The 12,961-nt window shown below is 37.3% G+C and overlaps 1 protein-coding gene across 5 annotated transcripts in view; it reads left to right on the forward strand.

Annotated features, from left to right (window-relative positions):
- The window catches only part of LOC112657790 (JNK1/MAPK8 associated membrane protein), a 39,268-nt gene that overhangs the window by 13,921 nt on the left and 12,386 nt on the right, over window positions 1-12,961 (forward strand). For 2 of the 5 annotated variants that reach the window (XM_025443934.3, XM_049113631.1), the window contains 4 exons: window positions 2,649-2,740; window positions 3,295-3,449; window positions 9,933-10,139; window positions 12,153-12,334. In XM_025443934.3, the coding sequence (XP_025299719.1) occupies window positions 2,649-2,740; window positions 3,295-3,449; window positions 9,933-10,139; window positions 12,153-12,334 (636 nt within the window). Of the gene's footprint in view, window positions 1-42; window positions 178-1,060; window positions 1,398-2,648; window positions 2,741-3,294; window positions 3,450-9,932; window positions 10,140-12,152; window positions 12,335-12,961 lie in introns of those variants that run through there. The other 3 variants (XM_025443935.3, XM_025443936.3, XM_025443937.3) reach the window with 3 other exon arrangements.

A 12,961-nucleotide genomic window follows, 5' to 3' on the forward strand; every position in this document is an offset into this window, starting at 1 on the left:
CGCGAGAGGGGCGGGGCCTCGGGGCAGCCGCGGGGAAGCGCGGGGGCGGGGCCTCGGTGGTCGCCTGGGTTACCGGGAGGCGGAGCCGCCGGGGCGGCCGGGGCCCGGATGTCCGGCGCTGCTGCCGGGGCGGCTGGTCCCGGAGCTCCTTCGGGGAGACCTGCGAGCGGCCCATGGGTGAGTGTGGGCGCTGAGGTCCCGGGAAGCGTTCGTCGCAGTCCCCGCGCCGGCGACTCGGGCTCTGCCCCGCGGGCGGCCTCGGGATGGCGGCGCATCCTCGTGTGGCGGGCCCTGGAGGTTCCCCGGGGGCGGGGCGGTCCCGGCGGCTCTCGGGCTGCGGCGGAGGCGGGCTGCGCGCCGGGACCAAGGCCAGGCCGGGGCCGTTCGGGAGGTCGCTTCAGCCCCTTTGTTTTGGTCTCTTGGTTTAGCATTGGTGAGGGTTGACTTGAGACTTTAAAGCGCGGGCGTAAGTGCCAGCAAACAGGAAGGGAAGCGGAAGCTAATTGCCTGCAGGACTCTTGCCCGCTGCAGCATCAGACCTTAAGTTTAAAGGCCCTTCACGAAGGGACAAGACCGTTGCAAAAAAAAAAGGGGGGGGGGATCTTAAAATTTTAACCACCCTCCGATAAACGGAAATGGGAGGGGAAACTGAACGGACACGGCGAGTGGCCTGTGCTGAGCCGTTTGGTCTGTGATGAGCTGTTGTTTTTAGTTTACCATGGTGGTTTTCAGGCCTTGGGCTTTAAGAACTTTAGATTATTCACATTCAGATGTATCTATTTCAACATCCACTAAATGCAAAATCCATGTGGAAGAAGCCTCCAATTGTTCAGCTTCTGTCTTCTCAAAAACTCTGAAAATTCATTCTTGTCTCTTAGTTGCTTAGGACATAGGTGATTACAATTGATTAAAAATGAAGTGCTAATTAAGGTAAAGAAGCCCATGGGTAAGAAGTCAGAAATGTGGTAAAAGTGAAAATGTTAAACCTGAGACCTTGTAGTGGGTGCTATTTCTGTTGTTTCTCAGCAGCACAAGGAGAAAGAATCAAAAGCCTACTTGACTTTGAAAGGAGAAAGGGCATTGTGGACCAAGCGGTCTCTAGTGTGAATTCATGAAGAATTTGGGAAATTATTCAAGAATAGTGAAACGAAGGAAAAGTTCTTCTCTACTCGCAGGGTCTTCCAGCTGGACTGAAAATTAAATTTACATGAGACAGATTAACAGGAAGAAAAAAAAAAAAACCTGCCAAGTTTTATTATGTGTGCATGAAGGCCCAAGTATGGTTTTGAGACCTAAAGAACTGACCAAGGCAGGCAGTTCTATAATGCATTGCTGACAAAGAAGCAATTAAATTGTGAGGAATTTACAAGAAAAGGAAAACAGGTGTTTGGAATAAGGTAATAGCTTAGTGAAAAAGTAACAGGGCTTTTTTTTCTGCAGCTTTTTTGACTTTAAAGTCATTAACACTGGTAATAAGGATGTCTTTTTATGTCTTAGTATAGGGAGGATATTTTTCACGTGGGAGATTTGTTCTCTGCTTTCAGGGGGACAAAGGAGGGCTGAGTGTCCTTGCCACTCTTGTTTCTTAAGTAACTTTTACTTAAAATGATCAGTATGCCAAAGTGGGACGTTTTGAGAGCCTGCCCTTGGCCCCCACAATAGTCATAAAATGCATAATTTTCTAAATTAATTCACATTTGACCACAGTTGTTTTGGATTTATTCTCCTCTAGGCTTGTAGGTTCTTTGAGGGCAGAGACTCTTGTTTGTTGCTCTGTGGATCTTTAGAAATCCCTAGCCATGGAATCTGATACATAATGATGCACATTTATTGAATGAATGAAGGAAATCGGATGTCTCTGATGGAAAAAAAGAACTCCTTTAATAACTTCTCTAGGCCCCCCCCCCCCTTTTTTTTTTTTTTTTTTTTTTGTAAAGAAGAACTTTATATTTTGCACAAGGCTTGAGAGCAGGGGGTTGATTCTAAGGTAGTTGTTCCCAGATATTGGTCAGAGGCCCAGGGACGACCTTGATGAAATTTTCACCTGTCCTCAACAAAAATGACGAAATGTAGGAGAGTAGAGTAAGCTTTTTGTAAAGGTGAATTTATTTACCTTAAATACATTTACCTCCTATTTTGAAATTATATCTTTTCTGCTTTTCTGGTATTAAAATGTGTTCTATTATAAACGAAGGTGATATTCTATGTGTCTCTGTGTTTGTGTGCACACTTAATGTTCTGACTGGGCAAAATAAGAGGTGGTGATCCTCTATTAGTTTTCTAAATAAAAAATGAAAATGCGAAAGTCTAGACTAATCGAGGGGGACCAGCTGCTGGAGCCATTGGAGACATAATAGGTTAAGCTTTGAATTCAGGGGGTAGATGCCACTCTACTGGTTGAGGGGTCTTAATCATTAGGAATAGCATTAACCACGAGGTTGCAGTATAACTTTCTGCAGTGTCACAGCGTAAAAGGGGAAATTTAACTTTAAAAATAATTGCATCTTTAAAAATAAAAACTTTTGTCTAATATGTATCACTTCTTATTGAACTGTGATGAGATACTTATGCCAAGTTCTTCAGCTGTTAATATATTATTTTTTATAATCACAAAAGATGTTACTTTACTGGCATTTGTTTTTAAAAAGCTGTCGATATTCAACCAGCATGCCTTGGACTTTACTGTGGGAAGACCCTATTATTTAAAAATGGCTCAACTGAAATATATGGAGAATGTGGGGTAAGTCTTAATTTTAACATTTGAATGTTATTTCATTGCTAAATTCTCTTTGCTTTTGAAGTATTTTCAAGTGTAAAATATCTTTTTTCTTCAATATCCTCATTAATTTATAAAAATGAGGCATTAATAAAATTCTTGTCATATTGTCCAAAATACATCTTAACAGTCACAGTTAAGTATTTTTAAAAACATTTTATAATTTTATAGTAATTTTTAATTACTTATTCTATAGTGCAGTGTCTTGGGCAGTAAGTTAATATTAAAACTCCAGAACTTTTCTCTGCAATTATTTTTATATAGCATTACTAAGTTTATGATTTAATGTTAGTCAACTATTTTAATAACTTAGCAAAAGGAATCTTTTGAAAGAGTGTTATACAGATGAACCAAATACAATGTAGATTTCTTTTACGTGTGCACTTTCTTTTTTATTTCTACAAGATGCGCATATATATATGTGTTTAAACTGAAATGAGATGTCTTTATAGAATGACTTTGGGATATTAATATTCTAAAATAATATCTGTACATAAAATACTGTTTTTATATTGTAGGTATGTCCGAGAGGACAGAGAACAAATGCACAGAAATATTGTCAGCCTTGCACAGAGTCTCCAGAACTTTATGATTGGCTGTATCTTGGATTTATGGCTATGCTTCCTCTTGTTTTACATTGGTTCTTCATTGAATGGTACTCGGGGAAAAAGAGGTTAGCACTTTGTGTGAATGTATCTGGATGGACTGATGTTAGAATAATGATAATTTAGAAGATCTTATGAAATAATTTTGCGGTGAACCTGTTTTTGCTTTATATTCTGATTACTTCTGACTGTGGCAAGAGAACTTAAATGATAAGGCATGCCTCAGTAATTATAAAGGGAAGTGTCCTTTGTTTTACTCTAAATGATCTTGAAAGAATTTTCTTTTCTTTTCTCAATTGCAGTCTTTATGGGTTTTCTACAAAGAATTGATTATGATTACAAACTGTATATTGAACAAATTCTTTGTGATTTGATTTAATACTAGTTATATATAATGAAGTTAAAATGATATAGCTGCAACCTAATTATGAAAACTGATACTAAACATTAAATCAACATGCATTTATTGAGCTCTGTGTTTTATGTTTAGATCAGGGGAGGAGGTAAACAAATAACTGATGTGGTTTATAGTCATAATCTTATAGAGAAGACAAGTGTGTGTACAACTAATTATAATATAAATCAGTTTTTAAATATGAAGGGCACCTGGGTGGCTCAGTGGGCTAGGCATCTGACTCTTGGTTTTGTCTCAGGTCATGATCTCAGGGTCATGGGGGCCAGGCCTACAGCCTGCATGTAGGCTCTGTGCTCAGTGGGGAGTCTGTTACGAGATTCTCTCTAAAATAAATCTATAAAAAAAAGCATTATGAAGGGGCAGCCCCGGTGGCGCAGTGGTTTTAGCACCGCCTGCAGCCTAGGGTGTGATCCTGGAGACCCTGGATTGAGTCCCACATCAGGCTCTCTGCATGGTGCCTGCTTCTCCCTCTGCCTGTGTCTCTGCCTCTCTCTCTCTCTCTCTTTGTGTGCCTCTATGAATTAAAAAAAAAAAAAAGGCATTATGAAGAAAATACTCTGGAATCACAAATAATATAAGAGATAAATTGTGCCTGGTGGGATGTGAAAGACTTCAAAAGAACATTTTAGGGGCGGCCCCGGTGGCGCAGTGGCTTAGCGCCGCCTGCAGCCTGAGGTGTGATCCTGGAGACCTGGGATCCAGTCCCACGTCGAGCTCCCTGCATGGAGCCTGCTTCTCCCACTGCCTGTGTCTCTGCCTCTCTTTCTCTCTGAGTCTCTCATGAATAAATAAATAAAATCTTTAAAAAAAAAACATTTTAGGCAGAGGAAATAGCAGGAACAGTGGCATGGAGGTATGAAATGTGTTGCTGTATCGAAGGTGGGACTGGAAGTAGTCTGGGTTGGTCAGTATGGATGGCTCATCAGAGAAGGGTAATAAACAGGAGAGTGGGAAAAGTAGATTGAGACCAGAATGTGAAAGTATGTTTGTTTATTTATTTGAGAAAGATAACGTGCTTGCGCGTGCGAGCAGAGGGAGAGATACAAGCCGACTCCACGCTGAGTGTGGAGCTTGATGGCAGGGCATCATCCCTGAGATCATGATGTGAGCCAAAACCAAGAGTCAGTGGCCTAAAAGACTGAGCCACTCAGGTGCCTCCAGAATGTGAAGGTTCAAGGAAGTGAAAAAGTTTATACTGGGATTGAGGAGCTAAATTAGTATCTTCTCAGTATCTTTCTGCTTTAGGTCCTTTCCCTTTCACCACCTCTTCTCTGCCTCAGATGCTCTCTTCTCCTTCTGACTACAACTTTTTACCTAGCCGCTTTTTTTCCCTTCAGATTTCAGTTTAAATTATACCCATAGAAGACTTCATTGACCCAATCTACAGTAGGTCTGTCCCCCTTATTTTTCTTTTTTTAATAGCATTCTTCATTTTATTGGTTTTGCTTGCATTTAGCATTCAATACAGTTTATGGTTAAGTTTATTACCTCCCATCTCCCGATTAGAAGTCTGTGAAGGCAGTGTCCATCTCTGTTTTCCATGGAATCTCCAGAAACCAGCACAGCAGCTGGCACATAACAGGTGCTCATTTAGTATTTGCTGAGTGAATGATTTATTGGTGAAGGTTTTTGTTTAGAGAAGTAGCATCACTGGCTGTATATTTTAGGAAAATGACTTCTGTAGACGGTAGATTAGAGGTGAGGCATATTAGAAGACTTTCCAAGAAGTAGGGATGGCTCGACTCCAGTAGTGTGGATGGTAGTGGAAAGGATAGGCCTATGGAAATAGAATTAGTAGTTTTCTGGATCCTACCTAATAAATCCAGGCTGATTATTTATCTTGGAAAAGCATTTGTTCTTTTTCAGATTGAACCGTGAATAGGTTTTTTAAAAAGTAGCTCTCATCTTTTAATTTCTGTTTAGAACGATGAGAGATGGAGGCAAGAAAGGAGATGTGATAAATTGAAAGCTAAAGTGGAATAATTGCTCAGCTAGTTGGTTGGAACTTATCAGCCATAAGCAGGGAAGAGATGGGGGTATAGAGATGTAACTTACCAAATGCATTTGAATTAAAACATCAGGTATGTTTGGAGGGAGAGTCTTGGAGCAAAGGGTGGGGTTTGGTTTGAGGGTAGAGCCGAGGAGTGATTAGTGCTCAGGCGGGAAAAGCAAGTGGGTTTAAAAAGAAGGAGTTTGCATAATTTAGGTATGCTTTGCCTAGGAAATTGGCAGCAGAGTACATAAGAGCCATCATTTGCATTTTCCTGAGATGTTGCCCTTGTAACCAAGGAAGTAGAGGTCTACTTGTCTCAGGCTAGACCAGAGTTTCTCAACCTTTTATTCATTGTCACTTCCTTAAATAAGGAGCCTTTTTAAATACTCTTTTTTCCTAATTCCACCTACCCCAATAAAATTTTAATGTCATAAATGTTTATCTGTTTATGTTGTATATGCATCTATGTGCTATATATATTTGTGTGCATCCTATATATATAATATGTATATAATACATATATAATACATATATAATATATATATAATAAATATAAGATTATTTTATCCCCAAGAGCCAATTCTTTCCCTCTTAGGAGTGAAGTCACCCATTGAGAATGCATGGGCCAGACTCTCAGCAGAACTTTCCTTTCTGGTACTTTTGCTTTCCCCAGAGTTGAGTATTAAATTTTTTTTTTTTAATTTGTTTTTTTTTTTAAAGATCAAGGCAAAGATAATCAAAATTTCGTAATTTTATGCAGTATAGTGAGAAGCTGTGCTTCTTATGTGATTTGTTCTTATTTGTTCTTATGAAAAGTAATTCATAACTTTTAAGATGTATTCATTCAGCAATCATTAAAGATGTTTGCAATATGCCAGATGCTGTACTGGGTTGCCAGATTCAGAGATGCCTGAAATGTGGATGCTCACAGTCCAGTGGTTGAGATAGACAAGCCATCACAATATTTATGAGGTTCCATAATAGAGGTTTTTGGAGCATTTTAAGACTGGAATATAGAAGAAAGAAATTAATTTTGCCTCCTCAAAATAGGGTGGTGTCACAGAAGAAAAAACTGACTTTAAGCTGGACTTGAAGAGTGAGTAGATTTTGATAGGAATTGAAGAAAGAGCGGGAAAAAGATGTGCAAAAGTAATGGAGGCCAAAAAGCACACAGTATATTCAAGAAATGAGAGCTGAGTGTCCTATGAGAAATAAGGACTAATGAGACCAGGATATAAAGAGATTTGGGGCTACAGGAATCTTAGGAAATATTCATTAGACCTGGGGATAGCTCCAGAGCTGTTCTTAAAGGATACACAGCTTGCCAGATAGGTAAGTGAAGCATGCCCACATGTGTGGAGCCTTGGGGAGAAAAGGAAGGTAGTATGGGCAGGATATGTAGAAAATAATGCTGGTAAAGAGTATTTTTCCTGAAAGACAAGTGGGACTCATTGAATAGTCTAATAAGGGGAGATTTAGGATCTGATTTTGTTTTGTAAAGATTATGTGGTTGGCTGTAGACAGACTGAAAGGGGGCATGATGAGAAAAGAGACTAGTAAGGTTATAAAAGTAATAGCAAGAAATAAGGAGGTTGGGATATTGCTTCGAAAAATATGAATTCTATAAGGAAGCAAAATACTAGATTATATTATCTGAAATTGTAAATGTTTCTTTACATATTCACTATTTCCAACTGTGTAAAATCATGCAGGAGTTCTTCCAATAATATGGGCTAATTAGGAGTTCCAAGTGACACTCCTGCAAGAAATAATTGAAGTTTGGAAAAGATAATACTATTTAATACATTGCTGGTCTCACGGGAGATGGGATATCTCCAAGAATTCTCTTTTTTTAGAAAACAAACCAACCCACCCTAAGCTGTGGCCAGAGTGACAGAGCAGACAGTAGGAATGGACTGTTGCCTGCAGTTAATTGCTGCCAGCAGCAGGTACTGAATCTGAGGCAGCCAGTGTGAAGCTTGGACTCTCAAGAGGCTGAAGCCCAAGATGGTAGTGGGTAGCAGATCCTCTTTGCAGCTTCTCCATTCTCAGTTTAGGCCCATAAAACTCTTACTCATCAGTATTTATTAATGACTGTATACTCCATGATAACCAAATAAAATCACTATGAGAGTGGGTAGACAAACAATATAGTTATGCTTCCGAAGGACTGCAGAGAATGGGTTTTCGGCTATACACCATAAAACTGCTGCTTGTATAGTGCTTAAAGAAATGAAGGATGTAGTCCCAAAGATCTCCAAGAGTCAACAAGAAATTATTGGGAATGAACAAACAGATTGGTTTGAAAAAACAAAAAGAACTTCTAGAAATGAAATTTTTAAAATGGTAGGTCAGCAGATTAAACAGTTGAAGGCAGAATTAGTGCATTAGGAGATACATGTATCTGAAGAAATAATGCAATGCTGAGAGAAAAGGAGGTAGAAAACAGGAAATACATTAAGAGAAATGAAGCATAGGTTAAGAAACTAATATGTGTCTGTAATACCTGCTGGGAATCTAGTTAGGTTCAATTAAACATTATCTAGAGTCTACCATAGGTCATAACAGGCACTAGTTTACCTGGAAGGAACACAACTTGCCTACAAGGCAGCATCAACTTTTGAAGCAGTTGAGCTCAGCTGCAGGAAGATAAAATACACACTTGAGTGGGTGTGGGAGTCCAAGCTTAAGGTCTTTTGCCCTGAAGGAGCCAGTGTTTCTGTAACCTTTCCACGTAAGTATAGCTGCCAGAGTCCTGCAAGGGACATGCCAGTTATAAGAATTGCTGAAGTCAAACCAGACCATGGTGTCCCCATCAGATACTTATTGCTTATTTATAGTTCTCCTCAATCCAGATACAGTTGGCCAATCAAGGAATTGTTCGTATCCTAAGTAGTGTTGCCTGGCAGTAAAGTTGACATTTTACCCTTCTTTGGCTTCCAGAGAAACTGAGCTAGAGTTAACTGAAAGAGTCTTGTGTAAGAATGAAAAGTTTTATTAAATTTGTGCATAGTTTCTAATAAGAGTCTTCAGAAAAAATAGAGAAAATGAAGGAGAACCAACATTTAAAGATATATTTGGATTTTACAGAAATCGTGAAAAATAGATTTGCAGAATTGCTTCTGGGGAAGCAAAACACATTCCAAGCAGAATAAAGAAGAAATTCATACCTATTCACATTATAATTAAACTGGAAAACACCAAAAATGGATAATGGAATGGGCACACAGAATATTATACAGCAGTGAAAATGACAACTTTAGGTATAAACAATACCATGGATAAATCTTGGAAATGTAATTTTGAATGGAAAAAAGATGTGTATCACTTTATAGTGTTTAAAAATAAGCAAAACTTGGGGTGCCTGGGTGGCTCTGTCACTTAAGCATCCAACTCTTGATTTTGGCTTAGGTCATGATCTCAGGGTGGTGAGATCAAGCCCCAAGTCAGGCTCCATGCTCAGTGGGGAGTGTGCTTAAGATTCTCTTTGCTCCTCTGCTCATGTGTGCTCTTTCTCTCTCTCTCTCTCTCTCTCTCTCTCTCAAATAAATAAATTTTTAAAAATAAGCAAAACTAGACAGAGTGGTTTTGAAGCATAATCTAGTTGGAATAAAAACTTCAGAAAAAGTGATAAAGAGAATTTAGTATAATGGTTACCTCTTGGGGAAGAGCCAGGATTAGGGAATGAGGAAGGAACAGAGGTAAATACAGGTTGCTAATGTTCTAGTTATTGAGTTAGATGATGAACTTATAATTTTTATTATTATACTTGATAACTAATCTGTATTAATATAGTTTTTTTCTGTGCTTTTTATATTTAAGATAATGATGCATAGGTAACTAAGACATTCTAAACAGTTGGGCAAGTCACTTGAGATAAAGGAACATTTTAATTTCTGCTCTTTACATTTAGAAAATACTGGCATAGTGTTATCTGGGATGAGAATCCCTTTTTTAGGATGGAGGGTTAAACTCAAGTGGTTTTCATGTTTGACTTTTCTGACCTATTTAGAAGATACTTTAGTTTCAGGATTTATCAGTTAAACATTCCTTTTAGAATCTGTATTTGGAACATACAAGTTTTCTTAAAACCATCTAAATAGTGAAAATTTTCTGGTAATTGTGCTACTTTTGTTTTACTAGTTCCAGTGCACTTTTCCAGCACATCACTGCATTATTTGAATGCAGTATGGCAGCTATTATCACCTTACTTGTGAGTGATCCAGTTGGTGTTCTGTATATCCGTTCATGTCGAGTACTAATGCTTTCTGATTGGTATACGATGCTTTACAATCCAAGTCCCGACTATGTTACCACAGTGCACTGTACTCATGAAGCTGTCTACCCTCTGTAAGTATTTATATAGACTGAAGATCATTTAAAAAATGATAATTATAAATGTATTCATTTCAACAGATTATTGAAAAATGGCTTCTAGGCAATGGGGGAGATAGAAATGATTTTCTTCTCTTTAGGGAAGGGAATAGAAATGCATCTTAGTATAATACAAGTGAAAGTATTTTTGTGTTGGTGTTGAAGTGTGTAGAAGCATTTCTAAAATAAGCAATATCTGTTTTCTTTAAAAGAGAGTTTTAAGGAAAACCTTTATGATATGCAACAGAGAAGCAATATCTGACATAGATGAAAGAGTGTGGGCTTTGAAGCTAAAAACAGGCTTGAGTTTGAATCCGGAGCCACTGTGGTGACGTGATCATGTTAAGAGCTTGTAACCTCTGTTTTCCCATTGGTAAAAATGGAAATAATGGTACCTCATAAGGTGATTTTGAGGATTAAATAAGTCTGCACATATCAGACACCATGTGCAGTGCCTTACATACAAGATAGTAGCTGGCATTATTATTAGAGTTAATGTTTTTTTGTTTTTGTTTTTTTCCAAAGCAAATGTTTATAATTTTCATGAGAATGTTTTGTTTTAAAAATATTAAATCCATAAGACTCTATGTAATACTGTGCCAGACTACTTCATTTTTAGAATTTCTCTTCATGTTCATTTTGATGTTTTTTCTTGGTAAAGGTGTAATATGAGAGTTTCCCATAGTTGTAGCAAGTTACCATTACATAATATGCTCAAGAAAATAGTCCTTTTTCTGCAGGTTCTTAAGAGTACTAAGTGGGAAAAACACCTGCAATGTAAAAAGTTCCAGATACAGAGATATGAACATCTTTCCACCTGCCTACTATTAAGCCCTGTAAATTACTTATTTCCTGTATATATGCTGTCTCTCTCTATATATATACATATAATTTATATATAATACTGTATATAAAAGACCAGTAAAGTGTTCTCATTTGGTTTCAGAGTTTCAATTAAGACCAGTAAAGTGTTCTCATTTGGTTTCAGAGTTTCAGTTATTCTCTTTTCGTATATTATCCAGGGGACTGCCAACTTAACCTCGTTCTATTTAAAGAACTGAATAAGGGAATCAGATATTATATATAACTATCTTATTTAACACAAAATCAGATTTATTTATTGCTGGTCACATAGATAGTGTTTTTCATACTATCTATAAAGCATATAGTAGGAGAGTCAGCAAATTCTAAGAACAGATGGCAAATAGGTGCCCTCGACCCTCATTCTGTGGCCATACAGCCACATCCTCATACAACTTCATTGATCAGAATTTGAATTAAGTAGATATATATTTTTTCTCAGTAGCTTTACCAACAGTCACTGTGCAGTGGCCTGTCTGCTTTATTAATCATACAAATTAATATTGGTTTTATACATATTATTTACTTTACATAGCCATTTAATTGTAACTAGATGGCTAGACTGGAGCTAAACTTTTCAGAAAGCAGCAGGACTACCCAGAATGCCTGGCTGGCTTAGTTGGAAGATCTCAGGATTGAGATCTTGGGGTTGTGAGTTCAAGCCCCAGGTTGGGCATAGAGATTACTAAAAACAAACAAACAAAAAAAACAAAACTTAAAAAGAAAAAAAGCTTCAGGACTACCAAAAGTTATAAAAATTTTTTTCTTTTGTGGGTCAACAGAAAGTAATGGCACAAAATTACCAGGAGCCTTTGGAACACTATTACATTGATTATTTTCTCCATTGGTATATATAGCCTTGTTCCTTACAGACTGAAAAATACCGGGATACTATACTGATAATTGTAGTTTTGAGGGGAACTTAGTTAGATGAGACACGGAACAGCATGCAAATTTCTATTATTAGAAACTTACTATAAAAAATGTTTACATTACTAAAACTTTGAGTTAGTAGGTTGACTTAATATACGTTTTAAACCTTTTTTAGCATCTATGATTTTAAATTGATCAGTAATAGATATTTTAAAACATAATTTCAATGTTATGATTCCTTGACTTATTTTACAGGTACACTATTGTATTTATCTATTATGCATTCTGCTTGGTATTCATGATGCTACTCCGACCCCTTCTGGTAAAGAAGATTGCCTGTGGGTTAGGAAAGTCTGATCGATTTAAAAGTATTTATGCTGCACTTTACTTCTTCCCAATTTTAACTGTGCTTCAGGCAGTTGGTGGAGGCCTTTTATGTAAGTTTGACGGGTCAAGTCAATGAAATATATTTGTATATTTGATAAACAGTATATTCTCTATAACTTTGGATCTTTAAATTGTTTTTTTAATCCTTGAAAATATTTTTGCTAAAACATAATCAGTCTTATAAAAACAAAAAATGTGCTGCTTGGGATGGAATAGTCTCAAGTTAGTCAAAGCTGATTTTTATTTAGAGAGTACTTTGTATCTGAAGCTTATAAACTAAGTAGGAATATTTAAAAAACCTGAGTATGAATTAAAAAGCAAGAACTTAAAAAAAAAACTTAAAAAAAATAAAAAGCAAGAACTTGTTTTTGCATGTAATATATGGAAGTTACTGTTGATGATATGTACTAACATTTATTATTAAGTTATGTCCTCAATTTTTGAGTGCCTTTATTAAAGCCATTTAGATACAGTAAAAGAATCTTCAGTATATTCTTTATTTCAATGTAGCCATTCATTTATTCAACTATTTAGACTGAATATGACTCAAAAGAAGAATAGGAAAAAGTTGGTGTTAAAGGGCTGACATACTAGTAGGAAAGCTATGAGTAGCTGAGATGATGTAGTATAGTACTTATTTGAATATGTGGCATTGAATATTGCAGGGATGTTAGATG

Source organism: Canis lupus, chromosome 8 (genome assembly GCF_003254725.2).
Source record: "Canis lupus dingo isolate Sandy chromosome 8, ASM325472v2, whole genome shotgun sequence".
Taxonomy (NCBI): Eukaryota; Metazoa; Chordata; class Mammalia; order Carnivora; family Canidae; genus Canis; species Canis lupus.